At 37.8% G+C, this 21,316-nt stretch overlaps 1 protein-coding gene across 2 annotated transcripts in view; it reads left to right on the top strand.

Moving 5' to 3' along the window:
* Positions 1-21,316, top strand: part of LOC137103714 (astrotactin-2-like) — a 232,417-nt gene that overhangs the window by 36,364 nt on the left and 174,737 nt on the right. For both annotated transcript variants that reach the window (XM_067484310.1, XM_067484309.1), the window contains exon 2: positions 3,359-3,546. In XM_067484310.1, coding sequence (XP_067340411.1) covers positions 3,359-3,546 — 188 coding nt within the window. The remainder of the gene's footprint in view (positions 1-3,358; positions 3,547-21,316) is intronic.

Here is a 21,316-nt window from a genome sequence, read left to right on the forward strand (position 1 = left end):
GATATCCAACTCGGAGAGACAGTGCTAAGTGGAAATCATTCTTTCTAAAAGCAAAATATAAAGATTTTGAGAACTACAGTAAACCTTAAATTGATCTCCGCACTTCTAGCCAAACGTTGAAAGTAATGAAGAAAACTCAAAAGATCTTTGAGAAGACGCAGCTGAAAGAAAACAACAGAGAAAAACACAGTAGGACGTGTTGTGAGCACTTAAATGATCACCTTGTAATAAAAGGTCTGCTGACATTGAGGGTTCAATTGATTTCTCTTACTGTACATCTTAAGCACCTAAAGAAGGGACTTAGCAAAGAGTAAGAAGGCATTATTAAGGATTTAGGAGAATCTTTTAATATCTTTCCCCTGACTATTAAGCAAACGTGACCAAGGTTTTCACACTGTTGTTATCGACTTGTATGGCTTGATTCTGTCAGCTGAATCACTGAATCACTTTTTCCAGCTGCATCATTCTACAAAGAGCAATTTCGAATAAATTAACAGTAAGATCTGACATTTGACTCAAATTACTTGACTACAAAAAAAAAAGACACTGGAAATAAAAGGTAGATCAGAGTGGAACTCATTTAGTTTGCTGCTCTCAGGTATCTCAGGTGGGGTACTGAAGCTTGTGATACTTCCTCTGTTGCTATCTTGTGCAATCGACTCCCCCTTCCATAGAAGAAAATGTAAGGGTTGTACAAAAAGCACAATAAAACAATCAACTTTTGAAACTAAAAGGTTAATAAGGTGAATCCCTTTGGGTCCAACTGATAATTTGCCACTTTTCAGGATTAGCCAAGCAAGACGAATATGGGTACATTTAAAGCCTTCTAACTTTGTATAGGCCATACAAGTGGATTAGGTTTTGTACACTTTACAGTACTGCTTGCCTGTACCGACCCTGCAGGTTGCTGATAATATATGCTGGCAGAAATTAAGTGCTGCTCACAACAGGAAGTGCGGCATTTGATGACCTACAGTTCACTGCAAAACCACACATAGAGTATGTTCACAACACACTTTTCTTCTTTAGGCTCTTTCTGGTCACAGTGCTGAGAACATGTAGGAAAAAGCATAGGCGCATTTTTCCTTTTGCAGTAAAGATCCACGGATTGTTGTTTCACAGTTTCTCAATGATGCATGGAGACATGTCTCCTGGGTATATGAAATGTTTATGGAGGCTTTCCGTTGGATTGGCCTTGGATGGTTTGGGAGACACTGCATTCCTAAAACCTTCAGCTCACTCATACAATAGACAAATACACTTATAATCATGCCCATGTACACATTAATAATGTTTCTCCTAATGAATTACAAGCAGACCTTGAGGCCAAACACCTATATCCCACTAATGTCTGGCTTGGTGCCTAGTGACAAGCCTCATAGCACAAAAGACAAGGACACAGACACAGTCCTTTTGTCTTTAAATAGCATGCTTACTGAGCGTCCTCATCTGCATAACAATTGTACAATGGTAGGTAACAGCTCTAGAAACTCTTGCTGTCCATCCATCCTGCATGCGATTGCTCATATTACTGCGAGACTCACTTCACAGTTTTTCACAGGAAAGTCACTTTTAATTAGGATCAAACTGTCAGTGTTGTGCATAAAGCGAGTTATTTAAAGCCACGTGAAATGCACATAAAGCATGCGAGCAAGGTTTCAAGGTAAGTTTGACAAGTGCTCGATAAGCTCTGTTTAAAACAGTAACATATGGCAGGAGGCAGCTCACTGTTGGCCCGGCAGACAAAACTTTATCTTCTGTCAAGGTGAAAGGTCAAGCTGGGTGTTTAGCTCACAAATTAAACGTACAGAGTTGAACAGCCAGCACAGTTATGGCATTTCCAAAATTCACACCAAAATTTTTACAAAAGGTCTCTTCCAATAGAAGGGTTTCAAAGAGTGGACAAAGATGCCTTCTGCTGAAATAATAACTAAAGCTATGTAGACATAATGGTACTTCATATCATTCATTTATTTTGAAACCAAATGTTTGACTTTTGGCCTTTTGGTCAGACAAAGACACCTGTATTTGGAACTTGTTTTTTTCTCTCTTCCATCACCTTAAAAACAGATATAATTTTATTTAACTAATGTTACTTAAACAGCCATTATAGTATAAGTGTCAAGAGTTCTGTAATTTGAGAAGGATTCTGCTCCCTGCACCAAAGGGCCTTTGGCAGCATTGAGCACCGCTCACACAACCCTCCTGTGACACCCATATCCCCTGACCCAGAGTCAGCGGGTTAATAACCAGCTGCACCGAAAGCCATTTGTCATTTGCTACCTGCCGCTGATAGGAGATGTCAGCGGACGTCTATGCCCTTGTCACCCAGCCACATGACAAATACAGTATCAAGCCTCACAATCTCAGGCTCTCTGAGGCTTCTCAGTTCTCGTCTACTGCACAACCACTCCTACTTGATAGCATTAGATTCTTGTGCCATGATCCATATCGAGATAAACTGGTGATCCCCCTGCTTTTTTTCATCTCCCTTTTCCACTGCCTTACAGTATAAATTGCAGTTGAGTGTTTTTTTTTTTGTTTTTTTAGTTTGCAGATCCCCTCATCTCGCTTGCTTTTAAATGTTCCCAGCTTTCCTTTGATGTTGGATACTTAATGCCAGCTCTAGCCTGGAGCTGAGGGTGTTATAGTGGTACAAAATGCAGCCTGATTTATGGAGGTATGAAAAGACAATGACTGGTGAAACAGGATTTGTACAACTGCTCTCAACGTATTAGTTTAATTGAGCTCGATACAACCATTGTCTTTCCCTTTTGCTGCATAACTTGTGTCTGTCATTCTTGACTGACAAAAGAAAAGTGTAAACAGATATTAACAGGAGCAAGACCTTCCCGTGTGGAAGTCTTTTTGGTTCGAATTGACTCGTGCTTTGATGGAATGCTTGTGTTTGTGAAGCTTGCATCTTAAGATGTTGAATATAGACTGCTCTGACAATAATAGCATGGGTGAAAAGGTTGGAGTCATAAAGGTTTTATCAAAGAACCTAAACAATGCAATGGCCTGGCAGTAATTGCTTCTGAGCCAACTGCACAACTGCATAAAATGAAGCCTAAGAAGTCTGTCCACCTCTTCAAACGTTCAGTGTGTCTAGTTGCAGCCCAGTGTTGGTGTGCGCTCAGAAAGAGCACTGCTCCATCCGTAGAATACTAATTCTTAACCCAGCAGTCACATTTGAACTTCGGTCTTTTGTTCACATTCTGTTTTGATATTTTTACTTATAGATTTTGGTTAGGAAGACACAAACTTTAACACACACAGTTTAAATGTCAGTTTCCCGTGGATTATACGTTGATCTCACAAACTGTCTCCCTCTTATCTCTGTCCTTGTTCTCTGCAGAGATGTCGGGTACGGGAGAAGATATTTCTCAGGTACACTGGAAGCAGCAGTGGCTGGAAAATGGGACACTGTACTTCCATGTGTCTATGACGGAGTCTGAGCTTCTGGCCCAGACAACACAGCCAACACCCCGGGAGCCTGCTCATGTCCTGCATGAACACATGCATCTCCTGCACATCTCAGTAATGGTAAGTTGTACACACTGATCTATACGAAATGTGGCTGTAATGATACTGTTTGTACAATCCAGTATGAATGTATGTGTGTTTGGTAAATGTATACAGAAACCCATTCTATGTGATCATCCTCTGAACTGTAACTGTTGCTTTCAGATGTTCAGAGCCTTCTTCTTCTCTCTGGAATTTCAAAGTTCCAGCATATGGCTCTTGGAAAGGACCGTCATATAATGTTAGACATAATACAACGTGTGCATTGTTTGCGTATACTGTACAAGACAAGGCCCTTTATTTAACTGTATTACAATGTTTGTCACGCTTTTCTAAATTACCCGTATTAGCCACACTCACCATTCCCTCACCAGCCTGGATTAGCTTGTCTGTGCAATAGGCCTGTTTTCTAAAAACTCCACTGGGTGATATGTTACTTTATTCCAAAACTGCTGATACCTTTTATTTTTAACAACCGTTCCATCACATGCTCCAAATTTGGATTTCCCTGTACTGTGGCCCGTCAGCTCCACATGCACAACCAGCAATTGTGAGCAATACTATTAATTTACACAATGGTTAAACTTATCCTTTAAGGTTGCACCATAAAAAAGCTAGATAAAATATATTTATTTGTATTTTTATATCGTGTTAGAAAAGAACGTGTTAGTGCTACTCACATGATGGTTTCTTTTTATTTGTACTGACCATTTACTGATTTTTTAAATTCTTGATCATAGATAATCTCATCCAGTGTTTTTTTTTTTTTTTTTTTTGAAAAGGGAATCACATTTTAGATGATTATTTTACACATTTTGTTTAAAAGAAGTCGTAATCGCTCCTGTTTAATATTGTCTGCGAACCATTCCTGTTTTTCTGGCTTATAGCTCATCAGAGAAGGTCAATTAAATGCTAATGAACACAGCTAATACCAATGACCAATAGCAAGCACTGACAGCTTGCTATTGGTCAATGACACATTAGCGTGAATCCGCTGATCACAGTGATGACATTAAAATAAACTGATGTAGCCATCAAATTTCACCCCTGTTTACGCCGGTGTGATCAGGACTTCACTGTGCTAATTAAGGTGGCATCCCACCATCAGGTATTACGGATCTATTTATAACTCGTGCACACTAATGACTTGTCCATCAGAGATCCACAGTGTGTTGCTGCTCCTGTTAAGCTCTTATTGTTAAGTGTATTGAGACACACACCTCAATTTGATTGTATGCTTTAGAGAAACAAAAACTTATATCCATGCAGCATAACACCATAAGCATGGTTTTAAAACTGAGGCTTTTTCACAGGAAGCTTTGCTACTGATACAGCACGAAGAAACACTAATGACAACGTGTAGACAATAAGTTTGGTTAGGACAAAGAGGTTAATATCTTCAAATGTCAAACCCGTCCAGTGAAGACAGCTACAGCTGCATTGCTTAAAAAGTGATGCACTTGATATATGAATCCCTCCTGTGAGGTAATGTTGTTTAGCTGTTGCTAGTTGGTGGAGTATGTGAGTTTTCTTTATATTTAATCTACAGCCTTGTGTCTGAGTAACTTTCTGCTAAACTGCTGCTTTACAGTAAAACTATGATGTGAAAGGACTTTGTAATGTATTGCATAAAATCTGCTGAAGTGGAAATCTGCTATAGCAGCTGGAGAGTAGTGGAGTCTGGAGTTGCAACAACTGTAACACTGGGGGGTCTCATTTGGTCACACATTGCTCATGTTAATTTGCATTTGGCTGCGTGTTATGCTCCTCTGCTCTATCAAAGCTGTCCTCCTGTAAAATATGACTACTGTACTGTGGGTCCTTTGTACATGCAGGGGAAAACAACCACCATAACCAGATTACTGTGAGGCCATGCTCAGTGGCTGCAGCAAACAAAACACAGACAGAGAAGGAATTGCCAGGAGGTGGTTAAGGTACCGTAGATAGATGGGTCAACAAAGCAAAGAGACACGAGTGACAAAATTTATGTGACATTATGTGACGAATGAGTGAATTGAAGCAAAAGCGCATCCTTTCAACTGCAATGACATTTCGATCCCTGACCAAAACACTTTGTTTGCACAGTTTTTGCTCATTTTACAAATGTATTTGGAAACAAAACTTATTATGCTTGTTACCTTAGGGATTAACTTGGGTCTGTCCTCCTCTCCCACTCTCTGTTAATGTCACTTCACCCGTTCACTTACTCCCCAAATTCCAACTTCTCTGGCTTCAAGTTTTGCACCTATTCTGTTGTTGACTTTTTCTGCCTCACCTCTCGTTGCACATCCCACCACCCCCTCTATTTCTGTCTCTCCCCTCTTCTCTGTGCACCATTTCTTCACTCTATCCACCTCCGTGTTCTCTCGAATCCTCTCACCTCTGCTGCTCACAGCCCTTCCTCCTCCTCCTTCACCCTCCAAACACTTTTGGTGACACCTTATGTGAAGATGTTTGCATAAGGCTGGCATAACACTTTCATGACTATGCAGTGGATACTGACATAAACACGAATTAAACACTATGACTGTTGTGTGCAAGTCTTGTTTGGTTTATGTCATGTTCAGTGGGGAAATTGACGCTGCAGCTTTTAGAGATATGTTTGTCCTGAAAGCTTCACATGAACTAGTACAGTGAAATCATTTTAAACATGACCTTTTTTAAAAAAAAAAATGCAAGTAGTTATTTATTTTTGTTCTCAGCACCGTCAAATGTCATATAAGCATTTGACAGTTAAACAACGTTTAAACCTGCCGTGGCATGTTTATGACAGATTATATCATTTATGTCAAGTTGTCAAAATACGATTTTTTTTTTTTTTAACAGCATCAACTTTGGAATGGATGCCTTCAACATTCAAGAAGTTTGTTCATATCTGTTTTTATGCCGTATGTGTATTGCTTAAATACAACACGTTTCTAAACTTGTACCTTTACTTCTTTCTCTGTCTTTTCACTCTACAACACAAGACTCTGCTTTCGCTGCTCTCTGGAAGAAAATAAATCTTTTTTGGAAAGAGGATTATGGTTAAATTTTGATAATCTTTCATTTATGACCTTGTAAAACTAGTTTGACACCAGTTACTTTCTGGCAATGGGTTTTTTTTTTCAGCACATATTTTGATTAGATTTTTATAGTAGGAACAGCACAGGTGTTACTAATAATGTTAACAATGGCTCTGTTCTCCCCAAGTGTCCCATAAACCGTGACAGTGTCAGTGAGCCAGCGTGCACAATGCCAGGATTCTGAAACCAATGCATCTAAATTGAATTCATACATTATTAATTTTCACATTTACACCCTTTTGTCCAAATGTCTTCTGTGAAGAAAGCCTATTATTTAATCTGGTGGTGTTCTTGCCAGCAGTGTATGATTTCTGACTGTGACTTTCATTAATATTTTTAAAAAATACTAACTAAGGCCTATTACATCTTCAAGTCTCTGATTTAAAGTGCAGCACTGAGTTCTCAAAGTAAAACTAATAGAATGTTGTTTTCCCACTGCTGACTCCGTGTTAAACAAATTGATGTTAGCATTGGCCAGTTCGACTTTTAAAATGTTGCTTGGTTGTCCATTTCAAGGTGTTTACACAGATGTAATATCCTGAGGTTTAAAACAATGTCACCGTTCTGTCAGGGACAATGGTGTAGATCAGCCTCTTCTCAGTTTTCTGCCATCTTTCACACATCAATTCATCGATTATAGGCCAATGTGATACTGTTTCTTCTGTCATTCAGCGAATTGATTCATTAATTGTTTTAGAATTGTTTTCACTTCCCCCATTCTTAGTTGTGTCTCACTGTCTTCAGCTCAAGAAGTAGTACTAAATAGTGTTCCATGAAGGTATGCTTTTTTAGCAGTGCAATTCCCATTTGTATCATTGAATTCAAATAGGTGGAGAGATGTCTGCTGCTCCTGCCCGTGTAGGTTGCCACCTTCATAAAAGAGTTATTGCCATATAACATGCAAAGAAGGAGTAAAAGGGGAACAGTCAGAAGGGGACAGGGGCAGTGCGGTAGGTGTGCTGGTTTGGCCACATGGCCCCAAGGTGTCTCTTGGCTCTATGAGTGAACATCATTATGTCTGATACTGTCAGCTCTGGGCCAGGCTGAAGTGTGAGCACTCTATTCTTCTGGCATTGAGCTGTCAGCTTCTCACTCACTCAAGCAATCATTTTCCCAACTCTCTCTGCTTTTGCTGTCTTTCCCCAATGCTCTCTCTTCATCAAACTGTTTCAACAAAGGCTAAAATGACAATTGAGTAATGTAGCGATCAGAAACAGTTTGACAATAAGTGACTCATGCTTGCAAGCAGTTGATTTGACCCTGTCATCTTTTTTCATCTATTTTATTTTATTTTAACAATTGAACAAGTTAATATGTTTAGTAATTTATTATTTATAGTGCTGACTTCTACATGAGCTATTTTCTTCACTGAAATCTCAATGTGGTCTTTACAAAAAGTCCCTGTCAAGGCTTGCATCAAGAGAAGTAATTCTTTGACTGATTGTGTATAGATTTCTACTGTAGAAAAAAAACTGCTTTATGACAATGCATATAGACAAAAATTCAGTTTACTGCTTAAAGAAAGGTGTTTCTTGAACATACAGTGCACTTAAAACAAGGTTTTTGACATAATGTTGTCAAACAAATGATTAGCATTCATGCTTAAAATGTGTCACAGCATCTATTGGGCAAAGCTGCGGTGACAATGCAGTGCAATTGGCCTTTTCATTTGACAGTGATAATGATTTAGCATTAGTTTTTTTTTTTTTTTTTTTAAACCCGACGCCCTTCCTGCTGCAAGCCTCGCATTTTATCCGGGCTGGGGACCGACACCAAGGTGACCCTTATTTGGGGTGGGATTCAAACTGCCACCTTCTGCATCCCAATCCAGTGCTCTACCACTGAGCCACTGAGGCCCCCTAATTGGCACTTGCAATGATTTACAGTAATTTATGACCAAGTCATAAATTGTGATACACTCTGTGCTTAAAATTACTCCCTCTAGACTTTAGAAAACCATATTTAGTTTTGTATAAAAATGTTAATGAGGACAAACTTTTTTTAATAACTTGAACAAGGCCTGTATGGGAATGACAAATTGTCATTGTGTTGTTCCCTACACAAAATAATTAACAGATTAAAGACATTATTTTATATATTTGTTTTAAGTTTGCATCCATTTCTCAATAAAAGACTACTGTAAAACACAGAATACATTATATTTATTTGCTGCACTTGGCTTGTTTGGTTTTGTACATTTGAGATATGTTGTAGCAGGAGCCAAACCTTAAATGCAAATATTAAAAATAATATTATAGTAATAGTAATATAATCACTTATAGTAATATAAGGAATATAGTATTACTGTAATCTCAGTCTGTGATGAAGAATCTTGTAACAACATTATAATCACAATAGTAACACCAAGTTCATTTTTTGGTTTTGCTTTCATCAGACAATTGCAAAATTGTGACTCAAAATAAGATTCAAAACTATCAAAACTACTTTTTCTTTTTCTTTCCATGTACATTGATTTTTCTGTAGTTCTATGAAAAGTCACTGACACATTGCTCCTTACCCTAACCTCAAGTATTGCAACTAAATACCTAACCCCAACCAATATCATAACTTTCACCTTAAACTAAGTTTAACTTTAATTTTTTTCTGAACCCAAACAGATCTTCAAGTATGAGTGAACTGCAAAATTGTCCTAACAAAGTTTTAAACTAAAATGCATCAATACAATGCCACAACCAAAAATTTGGATGCACACACACACACAAAGTAATAACTTGCATTGATTTTAAACCATTTCAGAAAGAAATTGGCAGCCCTGTGAAATGAAGAAAAAATGTGATTCATGAAATTATAAAGATCTAACACCAGACCATTTGCCTCCAAAAGAGGGTCGGCACTTTCTTGGTTGGATCAGACAGATGTACTTAAGCAGCCTTTAAACAAAGCCCCCATCCCACAGCTACAAAAGATTTCATGAAGAAAAAGCAATTTTCTCCACTCAGTGATACCTTTACACCAGACACCATCCATGATGCACAATACATGATATAATATAGAAAGTTTTTTGGGGGAAAAGAATTATAGGTGAGATATAATTGCATTTCTTCCTCATCAGTACTGGGGATGATATAATGCAGTGGGAATTTGAATATGAAGTTCAGGGGAAACAGCAATCAGTCATATTGTGTATGGTACAGTGGAGAATTTTTCAAAGAAATGGCATGTTTGAGTTCACTGGGAGGACAGGTAGTATTTTACCAAAATGAGATGCAATAAAGGCTGGCAGTTCAGAGCCTTTCATATGCCACATTACAGAGTATAATCATCTATGAGATCTGGGGAAATTCTGTAGCACAGCACAAAATGGAAATTAGACATGTTTCATTGACTATGTGGACATTATGTTAAATACAACAGTTAGCCAATCACCAAAACACAATAAATGTCTAAAAGTTGAAACGCACAGACAACATTTCATTTAAAAAATAAATAAATAAAAAAAACAGGCTGGTTCATTTCTTATAATTGCACATGTGTCTGAGGTCATTTAATATTTCTGAACTCACACAGTGTGAAAGCAGAACTACTATTCTTATCTCTGTCCTGATGGATATGCATGAAGATACAGTGCACTCTACACGGTTGAAATGGCCTCCTTATAATTAAGCAGTCACTGGTGATATATGACAATAAGTGCGGAGGGTCATCGAGGCATTTGAGGAAATTGTGGCTCCTGTGAAGTCAGAGGCTACAGGAATTAATTTTCACCATGCCCTGGCACAAGCAGGCATCATGCTACCGTGGGTGAGGACACTTTCAATTATTACATTAAAGACAAAGTGAGTTACAATTTAATTGCTCCTAGCTTTAATTATTTTAGTCACCTTTTGGGTTGTATGATTTTACACATGCATGTTAATGCACCATAATTACAAAATTAGAGCTAATTGAAATTACTGCTACAGCGTGAGAGACTGAAACGAAGCATCTACAACTGCAAATAAAACAATATTAGAGGGATTTTCAGAACAAGCTAATTGTTGTTCTGTACAATTAATAAAGCTTCTTCATACTGTGTCATTGCTTCTTAGTTTGCATCAATTGCACTGACCTATCACATAAAGGGGTTAAATGGTATCAAGTCTTAGACTTAACAGGCTCAGTTGCCTTATTTCACCTGTGTGTGTAACATGACTTTGTCACACACAACATCAGTAAGTTATTACCTTGCAAAATTGCCCACATGACACCTCTCAAACTAATTGCGTGTTTCCTGATCTTACCAACCCCAGTCACAGCAGCCTTTTACTCTACTGTGTAATGACATTGGCTGGTGAGCAATTTTGAGATTTTAAATTCTTGGTCAGTGGTGTGAGGTAACTAAGTATTGTAATTAAATAAATGTCTGAGGTATATGTACTTTATTTGAGCGTTTATATTTTCTGCTACTTCGTACTTCACTATTTTTTAAAGGCGAATACGGTATAATAATAATATTCATTGACCATCAATGTTATATTAACAACCTGCCTAAAAGTAAGAGAAGTTATTAAAATTATAATTATCAGATTCAAGACATATGAGCATCAAAGTATTGTATAATGCCATATAATTAACAGATGCACACAGTGATTAACACACCCAAATGTTAATATTTATAATCCAATAATCACATAATAATGAATAAGGAATGAACCATCCTTTTTATTACCTTTGCTACTTTAAATATTTTTTGAGCTATTTTTCTTACCTTCAACTAACTAATGTTTTGAATGCAGGACTTTGACTGAGGTGTTAAATTATAAGTTACTGGGCTAGTGCTCACTGTGGTAGTGTAACCATTATGCAACTTAATTGCGACTTCAATCTGTTAACAAACTCCATAAAAATGCTGCGGCATATGCTGGTAAACCACGGACACTGAGCCCGTGTAACCAGACACCTTTGACACATGTGCCTGTTCTAATGATAGTAACAGGATCATTGTGTTTAATGTTTGAGCTCGTTGCAGTTTTAAACCGAATTTAACCAGTTTTTTCAACTAAACAATCGTTTAGTTGAAAAAACAGGGAAACTCTCAGGGAGACATACTGTGTCAATTAAGTGGGAAGTCTGGGCAGAGTGAAAAGTGTTATCTGAATGCTAATTCCAGACAGCTAAGTGTACGACAGTCAGATTCTATAACATTTTGAGGAATTTGAATTGGAAAGTCTTCATTATTGTTATTTGTCCTTTTCTCAGTAAAACTGTAATAAACGCTGGGAAGTTTATGTCAACTCAAGAACACACATGCACACACACATGCACACACACTCACACACACACACAAAATCAGCTGTTAACTGTAGCTTTTGATTTCATTCTTGTTTGAGCATGCTCTGTGTGAACTGCACCGGGATTAAATAACATTCATCAGCTGCAGCATGATTAAAATTATTATGCTAGTTAATGAGCTAATTGGTGTAAAATGCTGGTCTGTCCATTGTTGGGATTGTGTAACTTAAGCAGTGTAGCTTTTTTCTGCTTCTCTGTAAGATGGATTACATGTTCCATGATTTAATTCTAGTTTCTCCACGTTCTATGATACTACAAATACAAAATGCAAATACAAATTATGATAATATGAAGAATATTTTTAATGTAATATATTATTTGTGGTATAACTTTGGCCACCTCAATGTAAAATTGAATCTCTCACGGTTTGAACTCTTGGCACCTGCTAAAAGAAATCTATTTCTTTTTTTTTTTAACCAACAGACCCACACCTAAAGTGATGATGTGCCTCAAGTCGAAAACACATTGCAGCTGCAGCACTGCATTATGTTATATGACACTTATCATTTGATGCCCCTGGCATACATCAGTCAAGCATGGTATGTCTACAGATGACAGATGGATGTCTTTTGTGTGTTATTTTAGAGGATTCTTCACTTGAAGACAACAATCTTGCCAGAACAAATGTTATTTGATAAAACTGGATTTTTAAAAACAGCCTAGAGAGATAGACTCCCCTACACCTGACAGGAGTTACAGTAACTAGGATGGATTTGCCAAATTGAGTATGTAAAAATGCTGCACTTCTGTAGCATCAAATGGCACATTAAAACAGGAGAGCATACTGTCCAAGTGGCTTATAGCTGGTGTCTTTTTATGTCTTACAGTGTCACATGCAGTAAAGTTTTAGGGTTCACTAACCACCAAACATAATAGAGAGTAATATAAATTTAACTTCAATTTAACGAAAGGCCCCTTTTTTAATAAATCCATTTGCTTAAACACAATTTGTAAATTTAAATATTTATTGTTTTCATTCAATTTCAGCTTTCAGAAGTTTTCTTTCTAAATATTTTAGTCTTCCGGTATTAATAGTAACTTCAGAGAATGCTACAGTAGACCGCGTGTTGAATATATATTGTTTTTCTTTCATTCCTTCCTCCCTCAATCTGGCCTGCTGCTGGCATGGTGTTCATCATAGACCATAAACGTCTCCCTAGTAATTCCCCTCAAGGCATCTAAGTCACTAATGTGGGCATTTATGTTATGTTTTCTGGTACAACAATAGATTTGTAAGAGGAATCCTTGTCTAGAAGCTCACACACAGCTCAGTTTTTCAGGAAGGTAAAGTACTTTAACCTGCTTTTAAGTGCTCACATGAAAACAGCAGTTAGTGTCCTCCCCTTCCTGCAACATCCAGTCACATTGGTGTGACCCTGTCATCCACCGGGACACTCTAAATATGCCATATTTGCTGGACTGGCCTCTGGTGTCCCTATTCCGGGCAAAGTTCCCTGGGTTTTTTGTTGGAAGTCATAGTTTCCTTTTTTTGAAAGACTATTTGTCCTCTCACCTGCTTTACCTTGAATGTCCTTTTAAAGACTAATGTCAACATTTTTTCCTACAAATAGAACAAAGCCCTTTAAAAAACACAGTATGATTTATCTCCTAAGTCACTTTTCCCCTACCACAATAACACATGTAATGTCTTTATATATGAGTACATGCAGCAGTACTGTATTTGCAGATGGAAACAGCATGTTTCAGGATTTAGTTCCACCAATAAAGCATAGGAACAGATTTCAACTGTTATCAGACGAGGACAGATTCACCTACATCCTGATCCTGCAGTACGTCCATCATATTTTTAAATGAGCTGCCTCACCGCCTTGTTAATTGTTCCTAACCAGCACCATTAGTGTCATGACATACTGTTGCTGCAATAAGGAAAGAAGGAGTGTGGTATTTCCAATTTTCTCCTTCTAGCTTTACCTCTGCTGCACAGGCCAGTCATCAGTTTATTGACTAACCAGTGTCTATCCTATCTAACACATTATATGGCAAATTACTGAAAATTGGTCTGAAATAAATGTTCTTTCCTTGTTATTAATTTTAACTACAGTAGTAAGTAATAAAGAAGATGGATCTTCTGATCAGTGATCTGTAGGAAGTTATTACTGTAAAGGTCTGCAACACAGTGCACTGAAGAGAGCAAACGACTTTGATTTTTCTAAAGTCCTGTAATTAAAATTAACTGTCCACAAACTGCTTTGTTTGTAATATTCATCATGTATGATTTTTATGCAGTTATAATACTTATTCATCTATCTATACAGGTATTTTCCTCTCACATTGAGAATAGAAAAAAAAAAGGCAGTAGTACACTCAAGAGTAAAAAGTGCAATTTCCTTAATTAGTCCTTGAGGAGGACAGAAGCTTGCTACGGACCACTATTCACACTACACTTCTGCACCACATGTGTGCAGGTCAAGGTGTTCTTTATATGTTCTGCTTGGCCCTGGGTCTGTATCTTAGCTGCATCCATAGGGGAGACCACAGACAGGAAGCTTTCTGGCACGTTTCCCACATGTACTCATTCATGGCTGCTCTGTTCCCAGATTTTAACAGGACACCAAACACATGCTCAGGTGCTCTGGTGCTGCTTCAAGGACTGTCATAATGGCTGGGTTCCAGACTTTTGGTAGTGACATAAGTGTAGCAGACAAAGGAATGTAACCATATGTCACTAACATATACATAGAAAATAATTTTTGACATAATTTTTTTGTCAAAAATGTCTCAGGACTTGAAGTTGGTTATTTGCATATGCTTTGGTTATAACCTAGAGCACGTTGATCCAAAGCCATCTGTGTTTTTTAAGCACAGCATGTAACGGAACTGCTTTGTTGCTCAGTATGCACAAACACACTCTTTCACATTTAGCAGGCGAAATATTCTCCACAAGTGTCATATACATCAGAAAAGTGAGCCTTGTGTTAAATGTGTGGGGTCATGTTTTCTTACAGTAATAATTAAGCTAAATTATTTTAATATTTTCTACATACTTTTTATTGCAAAAATTAAAGTTTAAAGACACAAGTTGGTCATTGTAATGAATGTGCCAACGATTCCTGTACAGCCTTTTTATGAATGAACTGTTGTTGTCTGCATGCTACCCTGCGCACACACAGAGAGAAGGTCATTGATTACCTGCTTTATTGTACTCAATCCCTCATCTCTTTCTGATTTTATATGGTTGTGTTTCATCCATCACTTTTTTGAACTGTTTATTGTGTACATGGTAATAGGTGGCTGAGGTTAATCCCAGCAAACATAGGACAAAAAGCAGTGTACACCTCAGACTGTTTGCCCATCTTTTTCAGAGATGTATACACACACATAATAAGGCAAACATTCATGCGTACTCACAATTAATATTTTACAAATTATCAACTTACCCATCTTTGGACTTTTGGAGACAGAAACTCCACACTAATTGTCCTCAGCAGGTCACTGGATTTAAAATCCGAATCGTCTTTGTCTGAGATGTCTTTAGATAACATTCAAACACTAAGATTGCTTTAATGCCAAAGTTCATTGCTACTGTCAGGTTACATTTTCATAAATGATCAGCAAAATGAATGCATGACTTTATGTGGGAGTTTCTGAGTTGCATGTGTGAAGATGTACATTTGCGTTTACTGAACTTATTGTTCTTGATGGATTCCCCGTGCATTACACTAACTCAAAATATAGTCTACAAATATACTGCACAAGTATTAAGTGCATTTTAATATGGTCTGCTGTTCTCTGAACAGCCGCCCTTTCTAACTGCCATTCAGAGAACATTCCCAGACACAGAACGTGCACAGACATACTGATGTGCAACTCATACACAATCTGGTTGTCCCTCTTTCACACACACGACATGTGCGTGCTTGAATACACAGAACGTTGTAATAGAGCACTTGTTCCGCTGGGCAAGAGTCATGACCAAAGCAAATTAGTTCTCTTCAGATTTCCAGTTCCAGGGCAATTGGATGAGGCAAGAGATTATTTATTGTTTACCTTTGGAGAAACATAACTCATATGAGGGGCTGCACTGCCCCGTCTTTTGTTTTTGTTTTGTTTTTGTCTTTCTTTTAACTTTTTTCTTTTGCTCCTTTACACACCTTTTTTTTTTCGTTTCTGTTGCCTGGGTAACAGTTACTGATGGAGACCAAGAGTTCAGGGAACAAAAGAAAGTCTGACGCTGAAGGAAGACGATTATTGAATAGCAGTGTTTATGCATGCGCTCTTGCCCACTTGTGTGTGTGCATGCATTTGTAGATGCTTGATTGATACAGTTTGATTATGTAATGCCATTGTATAGAAATGATTGTGCATAGTGTTATTTGTAGAAGGGGGATTTAGATTGTTCACAGAACAGTTTGCCTCTATGTTACCTACTTAAAAATACAACTTACTGTAAAAATTGCTGTGTTGGTTGGTGAGTGGATTCCTAAGTCTGATAAATCAAATCATTGTTTGGAAAATGCCAAAGTCAAAGTCTTGATTTGAGCCCCATGAAATTGAACAGTCAGTAATTTAAATTATATATAATGCCATCATATTCAGAGGCGGGGTACACCCTGGACAGGTCTCCAGAAAGACATAGTGACACAGGGAGACATACACAGACACACAACCATTCACAATAACATTTACGCCAAGGGCAATTTGGAGTCACCACTTGTAACATGCATGTCTGTGGTCTCCTCGGAGCAAACCGGAGTACCTGGAGGAAACCCACAGTTACTCACGAGCACATGGAGAAAATGCAAACTCAATACAGAAAAGCCATAGACAGCAGTGTGAGGCGGCAGCGATAACCACTCCACCACCGTGCTGCCCTGTATCACATTTCATATGAAACTGAGTTTTTATTTAAAGTTTTAATTATTTTTTTATTATGTTTGGTTTTGTGACAGGTCCTGCCCTATGTTAATAAGAATTCTATTCATTAACAGCTTAAAGTTTCCCACAATTCATGTTCACTTTTGCAGTTTAGTTGTATATAAATGTAATTTGTAAAACATAACGTAGGTTGAGAAGTATTTACACTTTACGCTTGTCTCAGTAACCTCTATGAATTCTAAAGATAACTCCGCCAAGCTTTGCGCTGAAAGACAAGCAGCTTTTTCCATCATCTCCTCATCTGCTTACATATCTCACTATTGATTCATCCCAATTCTTGCTGTTCTTTTAATCGCCCCTTGAAACACCATGATTAAAGTCTTGGGGAAATTTCCCATTAATGTATATTTGAACTGCTTGTTTTTCCCTCCCCTTACTGTTAATGACAGCAGATGTGTTTTGCTAGCAGCTATTAATGACTCAAGCACCAATTGGGAACATCTGTGCTATTTGAATTGGGCTTGGAAGTATTATTCAGACCTGTGTCATCTATTAGCATTTTCAAAGCAATCTCTATCTAATCCATTATACACTGTATACTGCAGGAATGTTTATTTCTAATTACTCCCCCGAACACCCAAGCCCAATCAAAAGAGGAGCTGACATGTTCCCCACAGACCCTTGTGTTTTTACTCCAGGCCTAACATAAAACAAGTGCCAAAAGAAATACTCTATACTGTATATAACATGAAATATGTGTTGTGGAGCTGCCAGTGAAATGAGAAGACATTTCTGTGATATGAGGAACAGGGGAGAGCACAGAGATGGCGGGTTTGTGTGGAAGAGCATGAGCCGGGGAGCGGGGGTACAAAAGTGAGTTTTTGATTGTATCTGGCACGGATGGACAAAGACTACCTTCCCCTTTAGCTGCTGGCGTTCGCTGACAGGTCTACTCTCACAAGCTGTTGTGGTAACACTTGGCCGACAGCTGCAGATACAAATAAAGGCCTCACTTCAAGCTAAACGACAGGGAATATAACAAGGGCTGAGGCCCCAGCTGCCTCTGATGGAGCTACACAGGCACAAGCACACTAACACATAAAAACATCTATTATCAAACATAGCTCTGTTGCATGCTGCTCTTTACAAGTATGCACCATTGTCCGCACTCTGATGCCTGCGTCTTCACAAAAGCAAAAATCCATTCTCCGCCCCTTTTACCTCTTAGACCTTCCTTTTTTTCAATCAAAGTCACCCCAAGGGCCTCATTGTCCAGGCCCTTATATTGTCTTGTTATCAACAGCTGTACCAAGCCTGTATTGGCCCCTTGTGGCACCACTGCAAATATTGGCATTGACTTTCTAATCACATTTCTTTCACTGAAATGTCACAGAGGAAGGCATTTGTGCTTACAGTTGCCTCAATGTGAAGATGTCATTTATCTCTTATAAAAGCAAATGAAAGAGCCATAACGTAGTGTGGGTGGGGAGGCGGTGTTACGGTGTTGGGGCATTGCAGTCTCTTCTTCTCCAACAGTACTAATTTGCCACAGTAATGAGCAAGCAGCGGTGCATGGTCATCAGGCAATTATATTTGGTTACCATGCAAACAGTGAGCATCATGGGATGTCATTATACTGAGAAATATACCCAAGCCCTATTACTATGGGGGGGGGATTTTACATTATCTAAATGCAGACAATGTTTTTACAATGTGTGTGATTTTTAAAATACAGAATGTATTTTACATTATGTAATGATTTTCATCGAGGGACGAACTCATGCATAGCAAACTGGAAGGCATCGAAACACGTAGTATTTGCCTTTTACCTATTGTTACCTTTTCAATTGCTGGTTATTATTATTATTATTTTTATTATAACTCAAAATGTTTTATTTAATCAAACAAAACTAATGAAGAGATGCTCTTGTGTCCTGTAATTTTTATGGGAAAAACTGTTAAAGACTGTCATTTATTAAATTAGAAAAATCCAAATGTGTTCTGTATAAACTGTATGCATCAGGAAAACAAAAACATTGGCAGAAATGAAAACACATTTATTCGCTTTTATTCATAGGGAAGGTCAAAACAGATTTATTTATGATTACACTTTGAAATGCCCATTATGTGGTATAATGGAAAAATTTTACCAAAATGATTTTGCTGATGAAGCTTAATTCCTGTTCAAGCTCAATGTTACTGATATTTTATAGAGAATACTATAGTAAATTCTACTGTAAACTAAACTAAAAGACACAATTTTGGATGGAAAACATTAAGAATCAGTGAAAATAATTTTTGGTCAGGTTTCTGTGGTGTAAAATCTCTTATTAAACAAATGAGCTATAAGCAACTAGCAAGAGACACATGATAACAGAAAATTGTACTGGAGCTTCGGATAAGTAAAAAAACAACCTGTGTGAATGTGGTGTTAACATTTACACTAATAACAATAATAATAATAATACTAATTATAACTTTTATTTAAAGGGACTTTTCAGGTCCTTCAAAGTTAACCTACACAAAAGCAACAAAGAGTATGAAGTGAAAGGTATGTTGAATCCATAACTGCAAAAACACTGTACGTCACACCCTGAAAACTCAGTCATGTTTTTTGTTTTTTGTTTTTTTTTAATCCCTCCGGGAATTTTTGATGTGATCGCAACAAACCACTGTAAATTCTGTGTAACCTAGCAAAATAAAACGTCATTTAAACATCTCAACATGCATCACAGTTTTTAGGCTGCAAAGTTGGGTATTTACTGTATTGACAAATTTGATCTCATAGAAAAAAACTAAAAAATCTCTCGACCTTGTGTTGAACACATATCTTGTTTAAGGCTTCGAAACCACCACCCCCAAAAAGCTATGGACTTTTAGACAAAGAAAGTAAGTGCATATATGCTATAGATGAGTGTTTATGTTTTAGGACACATTCCTATGCCTATATTCCATTTTGTAGTGGTTTTGTTGATACTTTGCTTAATGTGGACAACAATACATTTTCTGTGAAGACAGACTTTTAAAACAGCACCTTGTAAAAAATTACTTCCCTCTTTACATGTTGCATATGTATAAAGAACCCCCAGTGCAGAACTGAGATGTCATTTATTTCTGTAATCTATGGTATGGATGCTGACTCCATCCTTCACTCTAGGCCCTAAGCTTGGAGATCCTAAAACAGACTTATTGTTAGGCTGACTGAAATATGAAAATGGTGGGTGTGTGGCACAGGCTAAAGCTAGAAAAATCCTGTGAGAAAAGCATTGGGGAGGCAGGAGCGCCACACTAGCAAATCAGCCCTAATTCTCTGTTATAATTCACAAGGCCAGGGCTCAAGACAGCATTATCTTCCCTCAAATCTTTTCCCTGTGTGCGATAGAGCATTGTGGCATGTAAAAGGGGAGGATGGAGAGGTGGAGTAATGAAGGGATAGGACTCAAGGCGACATAAAGGGAATGGGGAGAAGATGATGGAAACATGTATTAGTTCCCATGGTGAGAGGGACAAAATGGAAAGGTCGACCTGGTGCTTTCCAGTTAAGCTGTGGGAGATTTTCATTCAGTTTTCAATCACGATGTAATCAGATTTTATGATTAGGTACGGGCTTTTGGTCAGTGTAATTTCTCTAGTGATTTACATAGCCGGGGCTGTGGACCTAAATGATTTTCCGTTACTTCAGAATATATTATTCCGCTTCGATTCAAAAACTTTACCTTACAAATCGAGTTTAGCACATACTTTTATCATATGCAATTTAAAATACATGCCTATTTATATTACATTTGTTAACAGATGAATACATGATTGAGCCGTATTGCAGAAGTAGTGAAACATCATCTTGGTTTAGTGAGTTTTAAGGTTCTACATCAGCAACACAGGCAGCAATTAACTGTATTATAACTGCATAAATCGTCATTTGTGCAGAAGTTACTTTTGCTATGTGTTTTTTAAAAACAAACTCATATGAACCTAATTGTAGCCTGTTTTAGACGCTGAGACCAGTTGAGTAGTACCATTTTCCAAGTGCCCAGGTAATGGACAGACTTGGTTTCTTCAAGGTGATTTAGCAGTGGAAACATTAACCAAGAGCCAAGTCCTGTCATTCACACTGCGACTTCCAATTGGACAGCGAGAACAGAGAGCAGATGCTAGGGCACATGCCACTTTAACTTCCTGCTGGGAGAAAGAGATAGGAGAAAAACATAAAACACGGAGAAGGAGGAAGGTAAGAAAGAGTGGGAGGATGACAAATAAAAAGATGGTGACAGAAAAAAAAAAGCTTGTGCAGGGAGGTAAAGAAATGCTCTGCCTTGAAAGTCCGTGCCTGACACGTAGTGACAACAGGCCATTAAAGGTGGTAGAGTATTGTATGTATGCATCTGACTGTGCTATTTAACGTGAATGCTGCAAGATATCTGTGTTTTGTTTTTGTTTTTTTTGTGAAACAAACCTGGACATTGTCTGCTGCTTTGGTTTCTGTGTTTGCTTAAATTCAGCATCGAGTATTTTTACAATTGCATTTGTGATAAAGAATACACAGAAGATGGAAGCAATTCTGCCTTCCCTTAGAGCAGGAGGTGGATGGTTACTGGGGT

The sequence above is a fragment of the Channa argus genome, chromosome 18 (assembly GCF_033026475.1).
Source record: "Channa argus isolate prfri chromosome 18, Channa argus male v1.0, whole genome shotgun sequence".
In the NCBI taxonomy this organism is placed as follows: domain Eukaryota; kingdom Metazoa; phylum Chordata; class Actinopteri; order Anabantiformes; family Channidae; genus Channa; species Channa argus.